At 43.9% G+C, this 21824-nt stretch overlaps 1 protein-coding gene and 1 long non-coding RNA gene across 6 annotated transcripts in view; one reads left to right on the plus strand and one right to left on the minus strand.

The window, feature by feature from the left end:
- Window positions 1-7306, minus strand: part of TUT7 (terminal uridylyl transferase 7) — a 35574-nt gene extending 28268 nt beyond the window's left edge. For 2 of the 5 annotated variants that reach the window (XM_065860643.2, XM_065860642.2), the window contains exons 1-2: window positions 7080-7192; window positions 4531-5057 (exon numbers count right to left, since the gene is read on the minus strand). In XM_065860643.2, the coding sequence (XP_065716715.1) occupies window positions 4531-5026 (496 nt within the window). In that variant the 5' untranslated portion in view covers window positions 5027-5057; window positions 7080-7192. The other 3 variants (XM_071802599.1, XM_071802600.1, XM_071802601.1) reach the window with 3 other exon arrangements.
- On the plus strand, window positions 7236-16171 carry LOC139826533 (uncharacterized). The gene is made up of 4 exons (XR_011736652.1): window positions 7236-7667; window positions 13382-13541; window positions 14283-14373; window positions 14931-16171. It is a non-coding gene; the product is annotated as an uncharacterized lncRNA (long non-coding RNA).
- The last annotated feature ends 5653 nt before the right edge of the window (window positions 16172-21824 follow it).

A 21824-nucleotide genomic window follows, 5' to 3' on the forward strand; every position in this document is an offset into this window, starting at 1 on the left:
TATCATCTTCTGATACACTATGATTTCAGGTTCTTCTCTGAAAAAAATATTACTTCATAACTTTTTCTCCTTTATTTGTACAGTTGACATTTTGTCCTGGTTTTGTTAAAAACAAGTTTTTCTTTTAGTGAATTTGACTGTCAGCTAAAGCTTCATATTAGCTGCATTTTCCTGGAGAACCAGACACATGTTTTGGTAAACATAGCAACGGAATGAAAACTTATTGATAAGCATGGATGGACATCTCGCGAGAGGGGCAACCAGAAACCGGTGACCAAGAAACTGACCAACTGTGTATAACATTCCATTCACGTGAATACTTCATATAAAGTGGGAGATCACGAGGATCTCGTCCCTTTTTCCTTATGGCCAACATTAGGAGAGGACCTTGCTAGCCATTCTTGCGAACTGAGGCCTAGTGACAGACTGAATCCAGCTTCGGTTGGCTGCAGAGTCCAACCCAGGACTTCGGGTGCTGGCTCTGCAGCTGCTGAGACTTTCAAGATTGGTTTTGTATATTTTGTATTATTTTCTCTATTCTTATTAGCAGCATTAGTAAAACATTTTTAATTTTTCCAACTGTCTTCTCTCTGTCCTTCTTTCCCTTCCGATCGCCTGTCCTGAGTGGGAAGGGGGGAGAGGGAGGGGCAAAAGGGGAAAGGGCGGGGGGAGAGAGGAGGTTAACAATACATCTGCCAGGGTTTTTGTTGTCACCCCACAAACTAAACCCTCGACACATTTCTACTTAAATAATGGCACTTGAATATATTTTTTTTGTATTTTATCCTCTAGGTAGGTCATTTATCCAGCTGTACAATGTTATTTTATTAACCTTCCTGCTTTCTGCAGTCAGTTCCTACCAGCTCCACAGCCTATTCAAATTTAATTAAAACAAAAAGCATGCTGCCTTCACTCATTATCAGAATAGTGTAATAAATATCAAACAGAATAGAATTCTCGTAGATGTTTGCTGAATACTCCCTATCATTTTGACAAAATCCTTGGTATCTTCCGAGTATAGTTACCTAATTAGCTCTGCAGGTCTCTTGTATTAATTTAATTTATAGAAATTTCCTCTAGTTTACTTACAGGACTGTCACATAAGAGTGTCTAAAGTACTACAGTACTAGTATTAGCAGTATCTACCAACTGCTTCTCCCACATCCATAGGGGACTGACCAACCTTTTAAAGAAATAAATTAGAAGGACTTGGTGTACTTTTTTCTTGACAAATCACCCAGAATCACAGAATGTTACTTAGTGGAAGGGACCTCAAAAGATCATCTAGTCCAATCCCCTCGACAGAGCAGGAACACCTAGATGAGGTTACACAGGAATGTGTCCAGGCAGGTTTTGAATGTCTCCAGAGAAGCAAAATCCACAACCCCTCTGGGCAGCCTGTTCCACTGTTCTGTCACCCTCACTGTGAAGAAGTTTCTTCTGATATTTAAGTGGAACCTCTTGTGTTCCAGTTTGAACCCATTGCCCCTTGTCCTACCATTGTTTGTCACCCAGAAGAGCCTGGTTCCATCCTTGTGACACTCACCCTTTATATATTTATAAACATTAATGAGGTCACCCCTCAGTCTCCTCTTCTCCAAGCTAAAGAGACTCAGCTCCCTCAGCCTTTCCTCATAAGGGAGATGTTCCACTCCATCATCTTTGTTGCTCTGCGCTGGACTTTCTCCAGCAGTTCCCTGTCCTTCTTGAACTGAGGGGCCCAGAACTGGACACAATATTCCAGATGCGGTCTTGCCAGAGCAGAGTAGAAAGTGAGGAGAACCTCTCTCAACCTACTAACCACTTCCCTTCTCATACACCCCAGGATGCCATTGGCCTTCTTGGCCACAAGGGCACAGTGCTGGCTCATGGTCATCCTGTTGTCCACCAAGATCCCCAGGTCCCTTTCCCCTACACTGCTCTCTAACAGGTCATTCCCCAATTTATACTGGAACCTGGGGTTATTCTTGCCCAGATAAAGACGCTACACTTTCCCTTGTTATATTTCATTAAATTTTTCCCTGCCCAACTCTCCAGCCCATCCAGGTCTTGCTGGATGGCAGCACAGCCTTCTGGAATGTCAGCCACTCATCTTTTTTTACCTTTCAAATACTTATAGTAGATTACACTATTTGTTCCAGAATGGATTCCCAAGATTAAAGTTGCATACAACTTTTTAAATTCCACTTTCCTATATGCCAGTAGCTCACTCTTCCTGAGTAAGTTCTCAGGTATGATTGCCACTGGTTCCATAAATCCTCTTCAGTGAGTTCCTGATGTTTCACAGAACTAAGTTCATTACACCCAGCAAATGCAAGAACTTGGGAAAGGATTCTACTCTGCTCTCTTCTCATCCAAGGTTAAGCCTACATGTGCAACTTCTATCAATGAGAAACACAGGGCATCTGTTCACAGTTTATCTTTTAGTGACAGCTGTAATAAAGGAAAAGGACATTTAATTCCTGGACTTTCTGGTATCAACCAGCAATAGCTTTCCTTCTCAGCAGGGGGAATCAATACTATCTTCGGCCCCCAGTCTCAACTAAAACAACGCAGATTTCTTGCTAAAAGGCAGTTGTTCTGTGCTAGCTGCACCTCATCTGTGCCTTGGTCTTTCTTATTTTATATAATTATGTTCTCTTTAAAGCTTCCTCTTTCCGCTTTTATCTACTTACACTACCTTCTGGTACTCACATTCAATGAAGATCCTATGATACTGATCACTTTATCCTCCTGTACTCATTTGGAAACATACTACAGTCTTGCATGAGGTACAGAAAACAATACTACTTATAGATTTCAAGACGTCTGGATGTGATTGGTGTCCTGGATTCCTGATTTACAGATCTGGATTAAGAAATTGATCATAATTATTGTACCAGCAATTGTTATGTTGCAATGTGTGACCAAGTATTGTGTTGCAGTCACTAAAACAGTTTAGAAAAAGTAGGATTTATCTGATACATAGATATATGCAAATAAGTCCTAAAGGGGAGAATTGTATCCAGTATCATTTAAAAGAATGAAACCTGCCAGAAATTGCAGTCTGCTCCTCTAACAACGTAAGAGTGATTTGTGAAACACATAATCACAGAGACCTCTGATCTTGCAGCTTCAGACCTTCTGAAGCCTGTACAATTAGTTGATTCTTGCATTAACACATATCTCAAGACATAATCACAGAATGTTAGGGATTGGAAGGGACCTCAAAACATCATCTAGTCCAATTCCCCTGCCAGAGCAGGAACACTTACATAAGGTTACACAGGAAGGTGTCCAAGCAGGATCTGAATGTCTCCAGAGCATGAGACTCTACAACCCCCCTGGGCAGGCTGTTCCAGCATTCTGTTACCCTTACTGAGAAGAAGTTTCTTCTCAAATTTAAGTGGAACCTCTTGTGTTCCAGTTTGAACCCATTGCCCCATGTCCTACCATTGGTTGTCACCAAGAAGAGCCTGGCTCCATCCTCGTGACACTCACCCTTTATATATTTGTAAACATTAATAAGGTCACCCCTCATTCTCCTCTTCTCCAATCTAAAGAGACCCAGCTCCCACAGCCTTTCCTCATAAGGTAGGTGCTCCACTCCCTTAATCATCTTCGTTGCCCTGTGCTGGACTCTCTCCAGCAGTTCCCTGTGGCACTGTGAAATAAAGTGTCCTTTCACTGGATTTTGGTCATTATATGCTAAAATGATTAAGTAACCAATACGCAAATGTGTAACCAATTGTCTCTTTAGGACTGCCCTGAGTAGTGATAAAATTTCATTTATAATGGCCACTACTTTTCTTTCTGGTATGCTGGCTTTATTACAGCATCCAGACTTGCACAACTCTGTAATAAACAACATCTTGTCTCTCTGTGCTACAAGTTGCCTTTTTTTTTTTTATTTTTTTTTTTTTTAATTTTTGTACACCAGGTGTCAGAACCCGGTTTCTGGGACAACACTCCCTTAGCCTGTTCTTTCTTGCATTTCAATACCAAGGGCTTGTATTCTCATTATTAGTAGCAACTGCCCATAGGGAAGTTCAATGTTCATGGAGAAACGGTTTTGTGTTATTGCTGTATTATTGTTGCTAGTATTAAGTTCTCATGATACCTACAAGGAATTTTCAATCTTTATTAATGTATGTTATTACAGACCTCACTGGTGGCTCCAAAATCTTACCATGTATCAGCCTAAGTGAAACATCCCTTATCAACCTTGACAGATTCAAACAAATTGTACCTGGAAAACCACAAACAGGGACACTACACAAATGTACAATCTACCTACTCTTACCACTTACAAACACAACACAATTTATAAAACAATTTCTGTATCATTTGCTGTAGCAATTTGTTTAAAGTGCTGCAGTACAGCACAGGTAGCAATATATGTATATATACACAGTATAGCTTGCAATACATGACAGAACAAAAATTATTTTTTTGCTTTACAGTGAATCTTCAAGTTTTACTTTTCACTAACACACAGATAAAGCTACTTTACTGGATAGGTAAGTAAAAACAATCAAACATTTTGATTACCAGAGCTTCTTTGCTGCATGTCTGGCATATCTTCATCCACGAACTCTTCCTGAAGCTGCCGTCTTACATTTCTGTTTCCAGAACCTTCAACCTCATGAAAAGAGTCCTTTCTTGTCCTGCTGTGCACAGGAATCCGGGCAACAGATCTGTACTCTCTCCAGCTGTCAGAAGTACCATGGTGGTCATCAGATACCCACTTCTTAATTTGGTCTCTTTGGGTATCATTTAACTTTGACCCTTGACCGTAAGTTGTGTTTTTAAGTGAATTTGGGCTATTCAAAACACTACGTGGCCCTCGCCTGGGGCTGCTTCCATAGTGACCTAGAGCTCCCTTCTTCTTTTGCAGGCTGGTATCTATTTTATTGCTATGGCCATTTCCATATTCATCCATGACTCGGTGGTCTTTCTGTAAAGGACTTCCTTTCAATTGTTCTTGATGCAAAATCTCCTGTTCCTTATTTTGTTTGGCAAAGTAAGGTTTTGCAGCATCTCCCATGGTTATTGCTGTTCAATTTAGTGATTCCCACCTAGAAATTAAAAAGTTAAAAGTTGTAATTTCAAATTAATCATGTGATAAACACCAGTTATTATTTGTTGTGGAAACCTCAACAAGCAAAGCCCTGGCTCTGTAATACCATTAAGGCAAGAAAGTCTTGGTGTAAAGCATAATTTGCTCCAAGCAATCAAAAGGCAGTTCAACACTGCTAGGTTTCTCCTCTTAAAATATCTAACACCTATGGATGGTTCACAAAATGCAGAAACAGCCTATGGCTTTTTTGGGCATTAAGGTCTAGACACCTTTAGGACAGACAACTACTTTTTAAAGTCTACATCAGAGCCATAGCCCCATACAGGAAAGCTTTAAAAGAATGAAGGAACTTGCTCACATGTTGAATATGTAGGAGGCAATAATGAGGATGGCCCCAAAGCCATTCTAAATCATCTGAATATTTTCCCTTCCCCACAGCAGACACTGTTCATCTTGTTAAGAATGAAAATTGTGATCAGAGGAGACAGATGTAGACTTTGAGCAGCAATCCATCTGTCAGGCAAATCTGATGCAATGATTAAGAAGCAATGCTGCACCGCCCAGTGCAATCTGCACATTCTATCTACACCACCATTCCAAGGTCTTGCATTACTGGGTATTAAGCACTCATATTTCACACTATTTTAGTATTCTCAAAAACATCTGGGTTACCATATACTTACAGTAAAATATTTCCAGGGAGCTATAACTTCAATGTTAGCACAAACCTGTGTGGATTTTGAAAGGTGGGGGTTACCTACAAGAGACTGGCTAAATATAGGTAGGCAGAAGCAGTCACATAACAAATTAATATTAAATAAAGCCACATACAATCAAACAAGCAAAAAAAAGGTTTTCACTTTCAGAAGACATGTATGTGCTTAAGAATGTAGGGAAGACTGTAGGGCATTTACAAGAAGCACCTAAACAGCAGGAAATGCCCTTCTGTTGCCTTTAATACAAGAGTAGGGTACCTGTTCTTCTTAAGGGGTTTGTTTGGGGGTTTAATTTTTTAAAGCTCTGCAGCCCCCAAAGGCATTCTTAGCCATCTCCACGTCTGTTTTCTATAAGTTGAGGCTTTTAGTGTTTAACCTTCTCTCAAGCAGAGGAGATTGTTTTGCTCTTATAAGTGACAAAACGGTAAGATTCCTGTCCTAAAGACCTGAATGTGTAGCCTGTTACATGCAACCGTGGAAAAGCAGCCACTCCAGCAAAGAGCTGGAAGAAGAGCTTCAAATGGCATGAACTGAACTTGCTTCCTATTCCACGAAAGAAACTGCTCTCAAATCTGAATTTCAGAGTGACCTAAAAACAGTCATGCCCAGCAGCAACACCCACACCCAGCCGCCAGGCCGGATGACGACACGCTCCCCACACTGGCAGGGCGCACAGAGGCGAAGTTCACTCTCGCCTCCGGATCCCGACCACCCCGCGACCCGCTGGCCTGCCCGTTGCAGGGTGGGCTGCCCCATGGGGGTCAGCAGCAGCGCCGCTGAGGGACTACTCGGCTCTCTGTAGGGACAGGAGCAGCGAGCGGCGCCGGCCAAGTTGCCAGCGGGACCCAGAGGCGGGTGTTAGGACACTGGCCTTCACCGCCCCCACGCACGAAACACGCCACGGGGACCGCGCCTCCACGCGGCGCCCCTTCCAGTCCTCCCAGCAGCTGGAGAAGGCCCGCAGGCCCCCAGCTCTCTCCCACCTCGCCCCCAGCCCCGAACAACAGAAGGCCCGGGGAGCGGACCGGCGGAGGCCGGAGGAGAGCCATGGGGCCGGTGCAGGGCAGCGGCGGGGACTGTGGTGCACCAGCCCCCCGCCCCGCTCGGCCCTGCCCCGCCGCCTCAGCCGGACAGCCCGCGGGTGGAGAGATCGACGAAGGGGCGGGCGGGCCGCGGCCTAGGCCCGGGAGGGGGACAGGAAGGGAGGCACGGGGGCGGCTGAGGGGGAGAGGGCGCCGGGGGACACCGCCCGCTGCTGGGGAAGGCCTTGCCCGGCCACCACCCGCCGGGAGAAGGGCACTCACCAGCAGCCGGCCCGCCTCCTACCGCCACCCCGCCATTGCGCCGCGGCGGAAGCGGCACCAACCCCTCCGGACGGCCGATCCGTCCGGGTTTTCCGGCAGCCCGGCCCCGCCCCCCGGCACGCACCTCGCCGGAGCCGCGGCCAGGCGAGGCGGAGCCTGAGTGAGAAGCGTGAGGTTGATCTATAGGTTAAACTCGGTAGCGTCCGGGAAAGCCGTGTGGACGGGAGGGCACGCCCAGCAGTGCCCCTCGCCGCTGCCTCAGCGCGTCGCTTCGCTTCCGGCGTCCCACCCGCGGCGGAGCGGGGTCGGTAGCCGCCGTGTCCCAGAGGGATCTCCAGGCAGACTTGTGGTGGCGAAGGCTTTGTGTCACGGCCAGCCCTACCAACGCAGGACCCACCAGTTGGCGTGGAAATCTCTTCCCTGCAGCTGGGGGAACAGGGCAATTAAGGTTCTGTGGAACCCAGCTAAATTAAACAGGTGGAAGGTGTGCGCTGCAGCCATCTTCCTGGAGATACCACAGTAAATAAAAGGATTGGCAAGAGCAATGATAAAACCAGTACAATATAAGCAACTACTGCAGAATAGCCCGTGAGTATAATGTTGCTTTCCTGTCCATGCGTACCAAACCCAATTGTGTGTAGCCCGCGTGTCTCGTGGAACTGGCCACCCCACTCGCAGCAGCCCGTGTTCAGAGCAAATCGCTCACCAGAAACACAAATTACAGGCAGAGGGAAAACCAGGAGCAGGCGGGAAGGCAGACACGTACCCAGTCTCCTGTAGATTAAAAACGTATTCTCTTACCACTAAATTACCCTTCTCACTGAATTAAGTGAGCTGTGTGTTTTGTGAATATTGCTTGCTCTGGCTCAACGTTTTCCTCATACAGGTTCTTCCTGTTTCTGCATGCCCTCTTCATTACCTAATCGCAGCTATTTTAGGAGGGTCTCTTGCTGCTGCTCTTTTGCATTCATATTCATGGAAATGTGCTCTTAACCCAACTCCTGAGACGGTCCTTACAAGAATTCAACTTCCATTCCAATCCAGGCTTCCTGAGCAAAATGTGCACAAGTATACATATTTGAAGGGAGGTAAATAGTAGAGACTTCCCGAAATTACTCAAGGTATCTTTCAAAGGCAGAACATTGTAACTTTTTAGCCTTTGCATCACTACTCGGGAGTTATTTTTGCCTTCCTCTATACAACGCCTGCAAAACAAGAAAAGTCTCCTGGCAAGATGCTCGATGGAGACGGTCTGGCATGAAAGGATAGCTTAACTAACAAAAAACATTGCTGTGAGCAGATGTGTCTGGGATGTCACACAGAGGAATGTTTCTGAGCCCTGTCTTGCCTCCCTCTTCCATCAAATTGTTTCAACAGCTGCAAGCTCGGAACATTTCATGTCATATTGACTGCGTTGGGTCAAACAATGTTTGATTTTAAGGAAGCCCGTCACTAGTGCACCTGTGAAAGACTGTCTCAAGTTCCTGTCTTTTTTATGAAACTGGAATTCCTGTTGTTTTTATGAACCTCGAAGATTAAATTTTATATTTCAGTTAGATAACTGGATACTCAAATACTAGCATTTCCTATGATCGGACAAATACAAGAGGAAGTGAGCTAAAAGGGTCAGATATACTCAATGCACATGATACTTGCAAGACCCAGTCTTTCATTGGCTGAGATTTATTTTTTTCTAAATAGGCAACATGAAGATACAATAATCAGCTTTGCGAGAAAAAGTTAGAATAGTGAGTACAAATACGCTGAAATAGGAAAGAAAATTAGCAGATCTTGCTAAATATACCTGGAATAACAGAAAAGAGAGAGAAAATGAAAAATATTGAAAGAATCCAACTCACTAAATTAATTAAAATGAGGCAGACACAAATATGTCATAAAACTGAACTTGAAAAACAAGTCACAGTATTAGGCATCACAGAATCATATTTTATTTTAAAAGAGAGATAGTATATGGAATTTATTAAGTACTAGTTTTGAATCTACCACGGACTTTTTGCTCCATCCTGAGCAAGTTATTACATTTCCAGTTTCTCCATAACTATATTACTTAGCTCAAACAAGTACTGGTTTTGTTTGTTTTGTGTGTGGTGGGGGTTTTGTTTGTTTAGTTGGTTGGTTTTGGTTTTGGGGTGTTTGTGTGTGTCTGTGTGTGTTGTGGGACACATACTGTTTTCCTTTTGGAAAGCTTGCTCAGCAAGGAAAAAAAAAAAAGAAAAAAGAAAGATTCTGTGTTCTTGTGAGACAAACCGGGCCAATTCAGGACCAGAAACCTGCCATACCAGTGCTAATGAGCATGGGATTTCCCAGGCATAGGAGTGGTAGGAAGCAGAGGTGGAGTGCCTGTTTTGACTGTGACTCAGCCGTCTCTTGGAGCCTCACCCCATATCTGCTGTCTTTGTCACCTCAGCATTTCACTCTTGCAACACTCTGCAGCTTGAAAAGCTACTAAGAAGTACTGAAAATGTTGCTACTTGTCTCTAAGGGCGGGTTGCACCACTTGCAGATAAGTCAGAAAAGCAGTCTGACAGTTATTTTTAGGTGAGATTTTCCTGAAGACAGTGGACCTGACCCATTTACACCTGAAAAGATGTAGTCACTTCCACCATTGTAAGCACATGACGGTTGCCATGGCAGGTTTGTGATAGTGTGCTATAATCAATCTGCCAGTCTTCCCCATATTGTTATTTCAGCCATTGTCCTCTATACCAAAAAGGTTTTAGCTGCTTCACTTTTTTGATTATGGCACACGTTTTATATTCATGGATAAACAGTTCAATAGCATCAATAGTCAAGTCCACCCTTTCATCATGAGCTCATTTGTTTGTTGCATCCCTTGCTGAATGTCCTGATGTGTCATGGGCCCACTGAGCTATAAATAGCTCACTCTTATGTTCCCAGTCCAGATCCATCTAAACAACTTCAGTTCATAGAATCGTAGAGTCATAGAACCATAGAATCATTCCGTCATATAATCATACAATCATAGAATGGTTTGCGTTGGAATGGACCTTTGAAGATCATCTAGTCTACTCCCCTGCAACAAGCAGGGAGATCTTCAGCTAGATCAGGTTGCTCAGAGCTCCATCCAGCCTGGCCTTGAATGTTTCCAGGGATGGGGCATCTACCACCTCTCTGGACAACCTGTTCCAGTGTTTGACCACCCTCACTGTAAAAATTTCTTCCTAGTGTCTAGCCTGAATCTCCCCTCCTTTAGTTTAAAACCATCTCCTCTTGTCCTGTCATAACAGGACCTGGGAAACTATCTGTCCCCATCTTTCTCATAAACACCTTTTAAGTACTGAAAGGCTGCAATAAGGTCTCCCTGGAGCCTTTTTTTCTCCAACTTGAACAACCCCGACTCTCTCATACTTTCCTCACAGCAGAACTGTTCATTTTTGTGGCCTCTGATCATTTTTGTGGCCTCCTCTGGCCCCTCTCCAACAGGTCCATGTCTTTCCTGTGCTGAGGGCTCCAGAGCTGGACACAGGACTACAGGTGGGGTCTCACCAGACCAGAGTAGAAGGGCAGAATCACCTCTCTCGACCTGCTAGCTACACTGCTTTTGATGCAACCCAAGGTACGATTGGCCTCCTGGGCTGTGAGTGCACATTGTCAGTTCACATCCAATCTTTCATCCAACAAGTCCTCTGCAGGTCTGATCTCAATCCCTTCGTCCCCCAGCCTGTATTGATACTGGGGACTGCCCTGATTCAGGTGTAGGACCTTGTACTTGGCCTTGTTGAACCTCATGAGGTTTGCATGGGCCCACTTCTCGAGCTTGTCTGGGTCCCTCTGGATGGCACCCTGTTCCTCAGGAATGTCAACTGCATCCCTCAGCTTGGTGTCATCTGCAAACTTGCTGAAGGTTCACTTGATCCCACTGTCTATGTCATTGCTGAAGATATTAAACAGTAGTGGTCCCAGTACAGACCCCTGAGGGACCACTACTTGTTATGTGTGTCCATCCAGATGTTTTAACATTGACCACTACTCTCTGAGTATAAACATCCAGCCAGTGCCTCATCCACTGAATAGTCCACCCATCAAATCCATACCTCTCTGATTTAGAGAGAAGGATATTGCAGAAGACCTTGTCAAAGGCTTTACACAAGTCCAGATAGATGACATCTGTAGTCCTTCCTTTGACTATTGATGTAGTTACTCCATTGTAAAAGGCCACTAGGTTGGTCAGTCAGGACTTGCCCTTGGTGAAGCCATCCTGGCTGTCCGCCATGTGCCTTAGCAGAGCTTCTAGATGGATCCATTCCATGATCTTCCCAGGCACAGAGGTGATGCTGACAGGGTGGTAGTTCCCAGGGCCCTCTTTTCTATCCTTTTTAAAAATGGGTGCGATATTGCAATGTTTCCCTTTTTCCATTCACCACTGGTCTTCACCTGACTGCTGTGACTTCTCAAATATCATGGAGAATGGCTTGGCAACTACATCAGCCAATTGCCTCAGCACTCTGGGGTGTATCCCATCAGGTCTTACAGATTTATGTATGTTCAGGTTCCGCGGGTGGTCACAAACCCAATCTTCTCTTACAGTGTGGGCGCCTTTGCTCCCGCAGTCCTCACCTTGCAGCTCATCCACTGGAGAGGTGTGGGAACAGAGGCAAAAAAGTTGCTGAGTGCCTTAGCCTTTTTCTTGTCTGTTGTTACCAGTTTGCCATTCTAGCAGTCTGGTCCACCTGCTCGTTGCTTGAATGTTCTTGAGTGGCATGGCTCTTGAATATGTGAGAATCTATGTGACGTACTTTTACAATCAGATTCTCCACCCAAGCAGCAATATCTTGCCACAGTTCAGCAGGCCAGATGTGTTGGAGAATGGCTTAGTTGTACGAGCAGAGCCTGTTCTGAAGGCCTTAGCATAAGCAGCAAGACTAGGCCGCAGTGGGAACCGCTGACTGTTTCAGTAAGATCAGCAAGGTCACTGAGACCTTGGCAGAGTTTCACGAACAGCTTTCAAGAGCACAAGAATGTAGAATAAGCATAGCTAGCAGCTGCAAGTAGGAGGACCATGCAAATGTGACTGTTAGAGCTTAAGCCAATTAGTAGGTGACAGGTATGCATAATTATCGTGAACTGTATAAGTATATGCTATTCGGGCTAATAAATTGAACTATGCTTTATCACTCATATTGAGTCGACCTGCGTGTTCCTCCGCCACTCGAACAGATGGGCCTACCTTTGCACTGCCAGTTGCTCTGCTTCCATTGCTGTAGCCACCCCCACAGAGCATTTGCCACCATCTATGGGTCAGTACTGGGCATTTTTCTCATTAAGCAATATCTAAAGCCAGCTGGATGGCTTTCATCTCTGCAAACTGACTCATTTCACTTTTTCTTTCAGCAGTTTCTGTGAGTTGTCATGTAGGACTCCACACAGCAGCTTTCCACCTTCAATGTCTTCTGACAATATGAAGGACCCATCAGTGAATGAGGCATATTGCTTTTCATTTTCTAGTTATTTGTCATCCAGTGGAGTGTCTTCAGCACAAGTTACCTCATCTGGTGACACCCTGAAGTTTCAGCTCTCTGGCCAGTCTGTGATGACTTCCAGGGTTTCCAGGCAGTTGAGGTTTCTCATTCAAGCCCATTGTGTGATTGGAGCAACCCGTTGACTCCACATAATATCATTTGTATGACTTGTAGAGGGTAAATCCAGTTCAGCACTGGAAATTGAAGTGCCAAAAGGAGCTGTGCTTTGGTTCCAACAAATTCTGAATTGGCTCATATTCTTTCATATGCTGCTAATGTTTGTGTGGTGTTTTTTTTTTTTTTTTTTTTTTTGTTTTGTTTTGTTTTGTTTTGTTTGTTTTTTTTCAGTTGGAGTGTAAGGTATGGGAAAGCAAGATGTGCAGCTCCAGCCACCTGGATGATAAAGGAAGATCAATACTAACATGACCATCTGGACGGTCAAAGAAATAATACTAACATATTAGATCATAGCAAAATATAAAGGGCCTTGGACAGATTGTGTTGAAGTACGTTTCTCATAATTGTAAAAAATTATAGCCCAGATTCGTGAGAATGGTATCTCGGGCCAGATAACTGCCCCCAAGTGCATGGGATGTGTGAACGTCCTTGGGCCTGGACTGTGAATGAGTGAGAATGTAATTGAAACAAACATAACGTGAGTGTGGTGTGTTTTTAATAACAATTATTGGCAAAACATCTTAGGTAACATCATAGTCCAGGCCCATATCTGTAACTGCTGTAAGTTGTCAATGTCTAATAAAGGCCTCAGCCTAGCTTAGCTCTCTGCTCTGTTTGGCTTAGCACTCCTTCCTGAACAAGATCTCTGTCTGTGTGTGCATCTCTGTCTGCGTTCTGGTGCGTGCCATTTCTGGTCACCACAAATGGTGTTGCGTGCAAGTGTGTGACCCTTGGAGGCTCTTCATCGAGCAGTGTGTTTGGTGGCGACCACGCAATCTGATGGGTGAGTAAATTTCATTTGTGGCCACATTAATCCCTATGGTATTAATAGGGACCAGTAGTCCTCATGGAATGAGAGAGCTGTGGGATTGCATTAGTATGGGGCAAGCCGCTTCTCAGGAACATAAATTGTATTTGCAAGTTTTACTGCAGATATTACGTTTTTCTGGGTATCGTATTTCTGAGAAGCGAGTCGCTTCGCTCCTGGTATGGGTGGAAGAGAATTGTGCCTGGTTTCCAAGTGAGGGGATATTTGACAGTAAAATTTGGAAGCAGGTTGGGGAACATTTACACATGCAAAAGAATTCAGGTCTTTCAGTCCCCGATGGTTTGCATGTAACTTTGAGATTTGTGTACTCTGCACTATCGCAGTTGCAGTCAGCAGAGCAAATAATGCCAGGGCAAACAGGGGAGGATGGACAGAAAACCACAAATGAGCAGGTTGCTAATGATTTGAGTCTTGACAGCACAAATCCTTTTGAGTCAGGCTCTGTAGATCTCGAAAAAGAGTCAGTTTCACATCCACCATTAATGCCATCCCAGCTGTGTAAAGATAAGGCAGAAATTTGTGTGGAGCTGGGTCAGGACTCTAAAACTGCCCTCAGCACCTCCTTTGCCTGATTTTAATGATGCTTATACAGCACACAGTAACCCCTTCATGACTAAGACAGCAGAACAGAAAGGAATTATGCAAAATGCTGTGAAAAGGCTATGAAGCACGGTGATTTTTCTTTTGCCTTTCCAGTTATTTACAAACCAGAACAACCACCAGAACATGACGAAATACCTGTATCTGTGTATTGCCTTTCTGAAAAATCAAGCAGCTTGTCAGGAATGTGAGTTAATTGTTTTATTGGTTGTTGTTACAGTTAATTCTTTGTGATATTGTTTGTATAAGTGCACTGTAAGCCTTCTCCCCACTTTTCCTCATGCTACAAGATGCTCTGTGCTTTCCCCCTCCTCCCTCCCTCTTCTCATGGTTTTTACTTATGAGATGGGGTCGGGAATGTCTGTTTACAGTCGCGTTCCTAAGAAATTAGTATTGGGAGGTGTTTTAGAACATAAGAAAGCACTTGGAAATATGAGGAAGGAAGATCTTACGAAATATTGTAATTAATGGTGGCTGCTGTGTCAGTTAGATGATTGGGAAAAGTGTCCGGAGAATAGAACCTTGAAGTATAACACTTTGTTGCAATTAATATTGGTTTTAAAACAAGAAGAGCAGGACAAAAATAAAACTCTACAAGAGATCATTAAGTCATTTCAGACAGTGTTACAGGTGGAATGGTTTGAACTTTAACAAGCTGAGAATTAACTGATAACACACAAGTCACAGAAAACTTGCAGACCACTCTGCAAGATACTTTTCCTTATTAACCTGTTTTCTTTGTAGGTATCTGTTTAAACATATTGCATTTTAAGAAGTCTTCGCCTGTTATATGGTACAGTAAGTTCACAGAACTCTAAATCATGAGAATCCATTGACTCAAAATGTACATTTTGTGATTATACAGGAGACGGTGAGTACTTCAGTTCTTTACTGCATAAATGTGATGACAAGATTTTGTGTGTGACAGCTGTTACTTTTCTTTCTAGCATGCTAGCTTTATTCCAACATCCAGACTTGCGCAACTCTGTGATAGGCTGTGTCGCATCTCGGTATACGAAATATGGCTCTTTTGTATGTGCACCTGATAAAGAATCCTGATTTTGGAATAACCGTTCTATCATCCCAGACGAGGCATGAATAAAAGCTTTGCCCAGTCCAGCTGGCTAGGGCAGCGGGGAGCAGGTGCCAATTGGGCTCCAGCGTGCACTGACCTGTTTTGTCAGGGAGACCCAGCGGTGCCTCCACCTGGCTGAGCAGTAAGCGGTTCAAAGGTGCAATGCAAAAATCGAGATATTGTCTTGAATCAGTGTGACTGTGATCCATCTGTATATTTGAAGTTGGTGTTTGGTTTGCATATCTGAGTGCAGTATTTTAATTTGCATATTTATGTTTGGTACCAAAAGAATTTTGTTTGGGGAGATAATTACAAAATGGGAACCGGTTCTGCCACTAAAATACCACCTTGCTCCCCCTTAGGATGCATCCTTACACATTAGAGTAATTGCTCATATTGTTATCTAATGATTTTGAGACCAGGAAAGAATTTAAGTTGTTAAACTCTGATTCATATTGAATTTATGTGCTAGTTGGAGGTATAGGAAATAAAACTGGATGCTATGGTGGACGTGAACTTGGAAGGGGTTGTATTTAAAAATTGCTAGAATATGAACTGATTTAGATCTAGGAAAATGAAAATAATGGATTGATGGTTAATATGCTGTTTATTGACATCTGTGAGACATTGCAAACAGTAAATGGGGCTGAGGAATGTAACTATTGCTCAGTTAATTAGACCTGCATATAGAGTGTATTATGGCTGGAGTGAAATGGGAAAATAAGAAAGCTAAATATCCCAGGCCTGTGTCAAACTGCAAGATAAAATGAGCTCCTTGGCAGTTCCTGAGCAGCTCCTCCTTAGCACCAGCAATTGACGCCACCTGCGTGGCCTTGCCTGTATCTAAACTGCAGCAAGAGAAAGAAAAAAACAAAACAAAACAAAACAAAACAAAACAAAACAAAACAAACTGGCTGCCTGCTCTTAAAGCGGTGAAAGGGGGGTTTTCTCTCCCTGCCACTGCAATGATGTTGTAATACTGAGTGGAGCAGTCTGAGGGTGAAATTTAAAGGCATCCCCAGCAGATCCATAGTTCTAATGAAACTGGGAAATTAAAGCAAAAAATTGTTAATACACTTATTCTGGGGTAACTAGTTGTAAGAGACTTCTTAGTAAATTCACCATGATAGTTTTTGAGAATGTGGAAGAGAAAGACAGAAAGACCATTTTTTGAAACCAACAGAATGCCAAATTTGGAATAAAGTTTTAACAGATGAATTCTTGTATTTGTCAGAAAGCCCTGATAGAACTCAAACAGGACTTCAATCTGGTAAGGAAAAACAATATCCAATAAATACAAAAGCCAAAATGGAGTTAGAGACTTTGATGAACAACTTTATGACAACTTTACAGGCTGACCACATTCGATTGGACTTGCATATTTGTCTATTTATAGTTACAACACAAAACCAACCTGTGGCTATTGTAAGACAGTACGATGAGAATGCTAACAGACTGATATACTGAAAAGAAGGAAGGGAGGGAGGGAGGGAGGAAGGGAGGGAGGGAGGGAGGGAGGGAGGGAGGAAGGAAGGAAGGAAGGAAGGAAGGAAGGAAGGAAGGAAGGAAGGAAGGAAGGAAGGAAGGAAGGAAGGAAGGAAGGAAGGAAGGAAGGAAGGAAGGAAAAGAAAAAGAAAGAAAGAAGGAAAGAAAAAAGAGAAGGAAAGAGAGAGAGAAAGAGAGAAAGGAAAGAAAGAGAAAGAAAGAGAAAGAAAGAAGGAAAGAAGGAAGGAAAGAAGGAAAGAAGGAAAGAAAGAAAGAAAGAGAAAGAAAGAAGGAAAGAAAGAGAGACTATTTTTTGAAACCAATGGAATGCCAAATTTGGAACGAAGTTCTAACAGATGAATTCTTGTATTTGCCAGAAAGCCCTATACCTCTCTTGGGTCAAGATTTGTTAAGTAATCTGTAAGCTCAAATAATGTTTTCTGAGAATTCTGTTCAGTTGCATGTCCCATAAGAAGATGCTTGGATGGTGCAGATCTGCTTGCTGCAAGCAAGAAATCTCCAAGGAAATTTTGGAGGCTTTATTTCCACTAGTATGGGCAACCAAAGTATCGGTAAAGCCAACACTACACTGATAGAACTCAAACAGGACTTTGTTGCGGTAAAGAAAAACAATATCCAATAAGTATGAAAGCCAAAATGGGCTCACAGCTAATGCCATTTAGCAGATTACTGTTACATATGTCTCATCTTCGGTCGTTTGAAATATGTACATGTTCCTATAGATACTTTTTCAGGTATGTTTTGTGCATCTGCTCGTACAAGTGAGAAAAGCAGAGATATTCAGCCTCACTGGACCTGCTGTTTTGCTATGCTGGGAGTGCCACAACAGGTTAAAACTGACAGCGGTCCTGGATACACTGCTAGATCCACACAATATTTTTTATAGCAATGGGGTGGTTCACATGTCACAGATATTCCACATCCTGGGCAGGCTATTATTGAACAGGTACATTCCATGCTGAAGCGGATGTTATTAAAACAAAAAAGGGGGAATATGATGCCTCAAGGACAATTTGACAATGCAACATATACTTTAAATTTTCTGAATTGTACTATGCCTCCGTCGTCTGTCACAGCAGTGGAAAAACACTTTCGTGTTCCAGATTCACTATTTCAGAGACCAAAGGTTTTGTATCAGGATCCCTTGCACAACAGTCAATAGCAAGGGCCTGTAGAGTTAATCACCTGAGGAAGGTGCATGTTCTTCATTCAAGAGAACTCAAGTGGCTTTCTGCAAAATGTGTTAAACCTGACTATGAATTGTACAAACACGACGCAGGACCTAATGCGAGAGATAGAGCGTCTGTCCCTGCAGCAGAGGGCAACAGAGAAACAGAAGAGACCAAAGGAAGAGGCACTGGCATATCAGAATGATACAGATTTACATTATTTGGACTGGGGACTAACTGATGAAAAAACTTTCAATGTATTTGTTTTCCTTATTAGGATGGCTAACCAGCTTTCTCCAATATTTGTTAATAACAGTGATTGTTGGAATTTGCATTATTCTATTCTATTGTAGGTTGATTTGTAATGATAATGTGTAATAGGAAAATGACACATAAGGTATGATGATCCACAGTGGACATTCAAACTCCCCAACAGAATGCCCCCTTTTGACTTTGGAGGCAAGAGGTGACTGCACCACCACTCCAAAGTAGTCTGTCAGATGACTGTGGTCACAGGTTGGATTGTGTGGCAGTTGCACATTCCCCTGAAATCGGCACTCCTTCCCTGTACAAGATCTCTGTCTGTGCGTGCATCTCTGTCTGTGTCCCGGTGTGTGCTGTTTCTAGTCACCGCAAATGGGCTTCAGACCTCCTGTATCCCCAGCTCCAAAACCCCAGGGTTGACCTCAAGTTTTCCCTGGTGTTTTCTGCCAGAGGGTCCAGGTGGAGTCATTATCCCTAACTGTGGTGTAGATCACATTTTTGAGATCTTGTCTTGCCTGGACCAACCCAAGAGCTACTGCATTAACTTTCTACTATTTAATTTTTTCAAAGGCTTGCTGCTGCTCAGGGTTCCATTAAAAGTTTTTCTTCTGGGTGACTCCATAGAGTGGGTTTATGATGAGGCTATAACCTGGGATATGCATTCTCCAAAAACCCAGAACACCTAAAAAAGCTTGTGTTTCATTTCTGTTGGTTGGTGAAGACACAGCTGTTATTTTGTTGATCCCATCCATTGGGAGAAGACAATGCCCATCTTGCCATTTTATTCCTAAAACCTGGATCTCCTTACTTTGCTTTATAGCAAAACCAGCTTTCAAAATAATCTGGATTATTCTTCTTCCCTTCTCAAACACTTCCTCCACTGTGTTGCCCCATGCAATGGTGTCATCAATGTACTTCAGGTCTTCTGGAGCTTTATCCTGTTCCAGTGCAGTGTGTATAAGCCCATGACAAATGGTAGGTCTGTGTTTCCACTCTCAGGACAGTCAGTTCCAGATGTACTGGACAACCCTCCACATTAAAGCAAAATGTGGCCTGCATTCTGCTGCCAAAGGGATCGAGAAAAATGCATTAGTGATATCAATGGTTGCATGCCATTTGGTGACCTTTGACTCCAGTTCGTATTGGAGTTCTAGCGTGTCTGGTATGGCAGCATTAGGCGGCAGTGTGAAGGAGTTTGACAATGGAGGAGTTTGCCTTAGTTGATGAGGACTGGATTAGGGAGCAATTATGCAATCTGGACATCCATAAATCCATGGGTCCAGATGGGAGGCACCCGTGGGTGCTGAGGGAGCTGGCTGAGGTCATTGCTAGACCACTCTCCAGCACCTTTGCCAAGTCTTTGGAAATGGGAGAGGTACCTGAGGACTGGAGGAAAGCAAATATCACTCCAGTCTTCAAAAATGGCAAGAAGGAGGACCCGGGTAACTACAGACTGGTCAACCTCACCTTCATCCCTGGGAAAGTGATGGAACAACTTATCCTTGGTACCATCGCAAGGCATATCAAGGATAAGAGGGTCATTAGGGAAAGTCAACATGGCTTCACGAAGGGGAAGTCGTGCTTGACCAAACTCATAGCCTTTTATGAAGACATAACGAGGTGGATAGGTGATGGCAGAGCGGTGGATGTGGTCTACCTTGACTTCAGTAAAGCATTTGACACAGTGTCCCACAGCATCCTCGCAGCTAAACTGAGGAAGTGTGGTCTGGACAATCGGGTAGTGAGGTGGACTGCGAACTGGCTGAAGGGAAGAAGCCAGAGAGTTGTGATCAATGGGACAGTCTAGTTGGAGGCCTGTATCTAGTGGAGTGCCACAAGGGTCAGTACTGGGACCAGTATTATTCAATATATTAATCAATGACTTGGATGAGGGAACAGAGTGTACTATCAGCAAGTTTGCTGATGACACCAAGCTGGACAGAGTGGCTGACACACCAGAAGGCTGTGCTGCCATCCAGCAAGACCTGGAAAGGCTGGAGAGTTGGGCAGGTAAAAATTTAATGAAATATAACAAGGCAAAGTGTAGAGTCTTGCATCTGGGTGGGAACAACCCCAGGTCCCAGTATAAATTAGGGAATGACCTATTAGAGAGCAGTGTAGGGGAAAGGGACCTGGGGGTCCTGGTGGACAACAGGATGACCATGAGCCAGCACTGTGCCCTTGTGGCCAAGAAGGCCAATGGCATCCTGGGGTGTATTATAAGGGGGTTGGTTAGTAGGTGGCGAGAGGTTCTCCTCACTTTCTACTCTGCCCTGGTGAGACCCCATCTGGAATATTGTGTCCAGTCTGGGCCCCTCAGTTCAAGAAGGACAGGGAACTGCTGGAGAAAGTCCAGCGCAGGACAACAAAGATGATGAAGGGAGTGGAGCACCTCCCTTGTGAGGAAAGGCTGAGGGAGCTGGGTTTCTTTAGCTTGGAGGAGACTGAGGAGTGACCTCATTAATGTTGATAAATAAATAAAGGGTGAGTGTCACGAGGATGGAGCCAGGCTCTTCTCGGTGACAAACAATGGTAGGACAAGGGGTAATGAGTTCAAACTGGAACACAAGAGATTCCACTTAAATATGAGAAGAAACTTCTTCTCAGTGAGAGTAACAGAACACTGGAACAGGCTGCCAAGGGAGGTTGTGGAGTCTCCTTCTCTGGAGACATTCAAAACCTGCCTGGACACATTCCTGTGTAACCTCATCTAGGTGTTCCTGCTCTGGCAGGGGGATTGGACTAGACATTGTTTTGAGGTCCCTTCCAATCCCTAACATTCTGTGATTCTGTGATTCATTCAGGCCCTGATAGTCCTCTGTTAGCCTCTACTCTGTTAGATTTTTGCTCTGGCAGTGTGGGACTATTACGGGGTGAATGAGTCTTACTGATCACTCCTTGACTCTCCAGTTGCTGGATCAGCTTATGGCTGGGGACCAGGGAGTCTTGATTGGTGTGATATTGTTGCCAGTGCACTCTTACGTTTGTGACTGGCAATTCTTTAACCCACAGCAGCCTTATCACAGACAGACCAGGGAAGCTAGGCATCTGTTTAATCTTCTCCAAACTCAAAACTATACCAAAAGCTAACTGCTAACGTTTTGGGTCCTTGGAGTACTCTCTCCTGAGGTAGTTTATGCCAAGGATACATAATGCCTCTGGACCAGTCACAACAGGATTCTTTTGCCACTCATTCCCAGTTTAGGTTACCTCAGCATCCAACACAGGCAGTTGTTGGGATCCTCCCATCACTCCAGAAATACAGATTAATTCTGCCTCTTTGTATTCTGATGATATTAGAGTACACTGTGCACTAGCGTCCACTAGAGCTTTATAATCCCATGGGACCAACTTGCCAGGCTATTATACCCTCACAGTCCAATAAACCCAGTTGTCTCTTTCCTCCACCTGGCCAAAGGTCCCTCTGATTCTTGTGAGAGTCTTCATTGCTTGACTTTTATAACTGAAAAACAGAAGTCCTTTCATCAGGGTCAAAAGTGTGATAAGCCCTACTACTCTGACCAACAGATACTGGAGCAGTAATTTTCCTGAATGGATGCTTTTTGGCTGTTTCTTTCCTTGCAGTTCTTGTACCTGAGCTTCTAGTCTCCAGTCAGGTTCACC

The sequence above is a fragment of the Patagioenas fasciata genome, chromosome Z (genome assembly GCF_037038585.1).
Source record: "Patagioenas fasciata isolate bPatFas1 chromosome Z, bPatFas1.hap1, whole genome shotgun sequence".
In the NCBI taxonomy this organism is placed as follows: domain Eukaryota; kingdom Metazoa; phylum Chordata; class Aves; order Columbiformes; family Columbidae; genus Patagioenas; species Patagioenas fasciata.